Source organism: Plectropomus leopardus, unplaced genomic scaffold (genome assembly GCF_008729295.1).
Source record: "Plectropomus leopardus isolate mb unplaced genomic scaffold, YSFRI_Pleo_2.0 unplaced_scaffold15270, whole genome shotgun sequence".
NCBI lineage: Eukaryota > Metazoa > Chordata > Actinopteri > Perciformes > Serranidae > Plectropomus > Plectropomus leopardus.
In genome coordinates this window covers 1-2703 of record NW_024616357.1, presented here as the reverse complement: position 1 = coordinate 2703, position 2703 = coordinate 1, and the positions used below count along the sequence as shown (strand labels likewise).

The 2703-nt window shown below is 43.1% G+C and overlaps 1 protein-coding gene across 1 annotated transcript; it reads right to left on the bottom strand.

Moving 5' to 3' along the window:
- Window positions 1-802: 802 nt before the first annotated feature.
- LOC121964331 (transmembrane protein 41A-B-like) lies at window positions 803-2025 on the bottom strand. Its single transcript, XM_042514543.1, has 2 exons — window positions 1713-2025; window positions 803-1612 (listed from the first exon to the last, which is right to left on the bottom strand). Exons 1-2 carry the CDS (start codon window positions 1792-1794, stop codon window positions 1365-1367), a joined length of 330 nt encoding a protein of 109 aa, XP_042370477.1. The 5' UTR covers window positions 1795-2025; the 3' UTR covers window positions 803-1364.
- Window positions 2026-2703: the final 678 nt, after the last annotated feature.

Here is a 2703-nt window from a genome sequence, read left to right as displayed (position 1 = left end):
GTATTTGGGCGTGATTTTTCCAGATGGAGGGAGAGCAACTGGAAGTGATGACAGTAGATGTATGAAGAGAACTGGATACAGCGTCACAGACAGGGCCCCATGCGTTCCTGTGAAAGTCGCTCAGTGCTGCACGAAGCCAGAAAAGTTAAATTAGGACGCTGGACCCGTTAATGTTAAAAAAAGGTCATAGTGTAGCATTTTGAAGAACATTATAATATAACGTGGTAAAAACGGACAAAAAAGTCATCGGTCCAGATGTTGATAAACCTGTGGTGCAGCATTTAGAGGAAGTTTATAGTGTAGAATGTCAAAAGAAAAGTCCAAAAAGCCAACACTGAATCTCTTCTGGACTTTCCAAATGTTTCCCGCCCTCCATCTGAATAATTATGACTTTAATGCAAACAAGCTGCTGAAGATCAAACAGAAAGATGCAGAACTTTAATCAGACATTACAGATTTTATTGCATTTAACTCACTCCCCTTTAAAATACTGCATTATACACATCATTTAGGATAAAATGTATTCAGTTTATTTATTCAAGATTTGCTGGAGTAGTGTTTCTATAACTGTCTTTGGTCAAAGAGGACAAAAATCCTGAGATCCACAGAAAGCCTTTAAAACTTAAAGCAACATTATCAACAACAAATATTCTTTCTTTTTTTAAGACTGCCTCTGGACTGTGCTGAAAAAAAATATTTTGGCGAATTTTGTCTACATTCAAAACACTCAAAACCTCCAAACTCACATTTTGCATCGAGAAAAAACTGATGGAGATCAGGAAGATTCCCAAACGTTTTTCTGTTTTTCTGAGACGTTTCCTCTAGCTTTGAAAAACTATTTTCTAAATCAATCTCTCGAAACATGTCTTTTGCCTTCTTCTTCATGTTTATCCAAAAAAATAAAAATAAAAAATAAAGCGATTCGCTCAGGTCTCAAGGGTTAAAAAGCTTGTGAAAGGCATCTCAGCGCAGTGCAAGGCAACTGATGACGATCCAGGTTTCAAGGGGTTAAACAAACTCGTCCGGCGTGGACTCAGTGTGCAGGCGTTACCGCGTCCCTCGTGCATGCTGGTTTTGATCGCCTGCGTTGTGCGCGTGCAGAAACAGAGAGACCTGGAGGTGTGAGTTTCTCTGCGCACTTTCTCGCATCTTCTCTGCAGATTTCCCGCGCCGTGTTTTGGCTGTAACGCGACCTCGAGACGTTTCCAGACTTCCAGAGCGGATCATACTTGCAGCATGACGAGCATCGGTGTGACCTTACAGAAATCACGAGGCTGAGGAGCACAAAAGGTCACGAGCTCCCCGCGGAGAGGGAGAGGGCTTCGTTCCGTTTCTGGTTTTTTCGGTCCTCTTTCCTCCCGGAATCACCGTCTCTTCCGGTCCTGCTCTCCGTCCGGCGGGCCGCCAGCCTGGCTCGGCCCGTTGAGGTCCATGCCGTCCACCTTGAGGTGAGCTCGGCCGTAGCGCTTGATGAGCGCTCCGGGGAGCAGCGCCATGAGCGCGATGGCCAGCAGCTGAGCCAGCGTCCCCCACGAGAAGATGTCGTCCAGGGACGAGATCTCGGACAGGATGGAGCCCGTGCGCACGCAGATGAAGTTGTAGGGGATCAAACCTGTGGCAGAAAGCAGCGGCTGAGTCATCAGAGTGTGTGTGTGTGTGTGTGTGTGTGTGTGTGTGTGTGTGTGTGTGTGTGTTTGTGTGTGTGGTCTCACCTATGAAGACAGAGAAGAAGAAAATGGGCATGGGGATGTTGAGGACGGGACAGGTGATGTTAAGAAACCAGTTAGGAGTCATGGGGAAGAAACGGAGGAAAAGGAGGAAGAAGAACAAACTGCTGCGATTTTCCTCCACCTGACAGGGAGGAGGAGGAGGAGGAGGAGGAGGGCAAAGATTAGGGGAGAAAGAGGAGACCAAAGCAGCAACAGAGTCTTTAGGTTGGAGGTAAGAGGTTTAGAAAAGACTGCATACAAAAAAGCACGAATTCTTAACCCTTTGAAATAAAAAAAAATCTAGGAAAAATGTCCAGCAAAAAAGTATATATATAAAATGTGCCTTCAGTTTCACCAAAAAATACATAAAAGACACAAAATACATGAAGGACATGATGCCCCAAAACATGAAAACATAAAATTAAAGAAATGACAGCAATGTGTTTTATGTAAAAAGTATAAATCAGGTCTCAGTGATGCACATCCCAGCAGATAGAATATCAAATAAATAACTGAAAATAAATATTAATGTGGTGTGGACACACCGGCGGCTTTGCTTAGACTTTTTTTTCCTTAAATCCAGATTGATTTTAAAAAATCTGGACGGTGAAAAAAAAAAATGAAATGCAATTTTTGCAAATCAGATTCAGACCAAGTTTTTAGGTGGTTTGAAATGTGATTCTGATCAGATCTTTGCAGATGCGTCTCAGTCTGATTTCTCAGATTTCAAATAGTCTCTGAACACGACGCACGAAGATGACGACGTCAACTTCAGAGTGACGTAAGCGTGAACAGACGAAGAAGGACAGTCTGCACCGCTGCTGTAACCGTCTCTGAGACAGTTTCATGGATGTTTACTTTACACATTTAAGTTATAAACTCGTCACTTTTAAGATCATTAAGTCGCTCAAAAGCTCATTAAAATGAAACTGTGTCTCATGCTGGTTAAAAATGAGCTGCTTAATGTGACAAAATTCAGACAATAGCAGCACTC

Excerpts from the sequence above, each read along its gene's own strand:
- LOC121964331 (XM_042514543.1), bottom strand. The coding sequence starts at position 1,794 with ATGACTCCTAACTGGTTTCTTAACATCACCTGTCCCGTCCTCAACATC. Across the intron at positions 1,613-1,712 it reads CTTCTTCTCTGTCTTCATAG|GTTTGATCCCCTACAACTTC; the intron begins GTGAGACCACAC and ends TTTCTGCCACAG.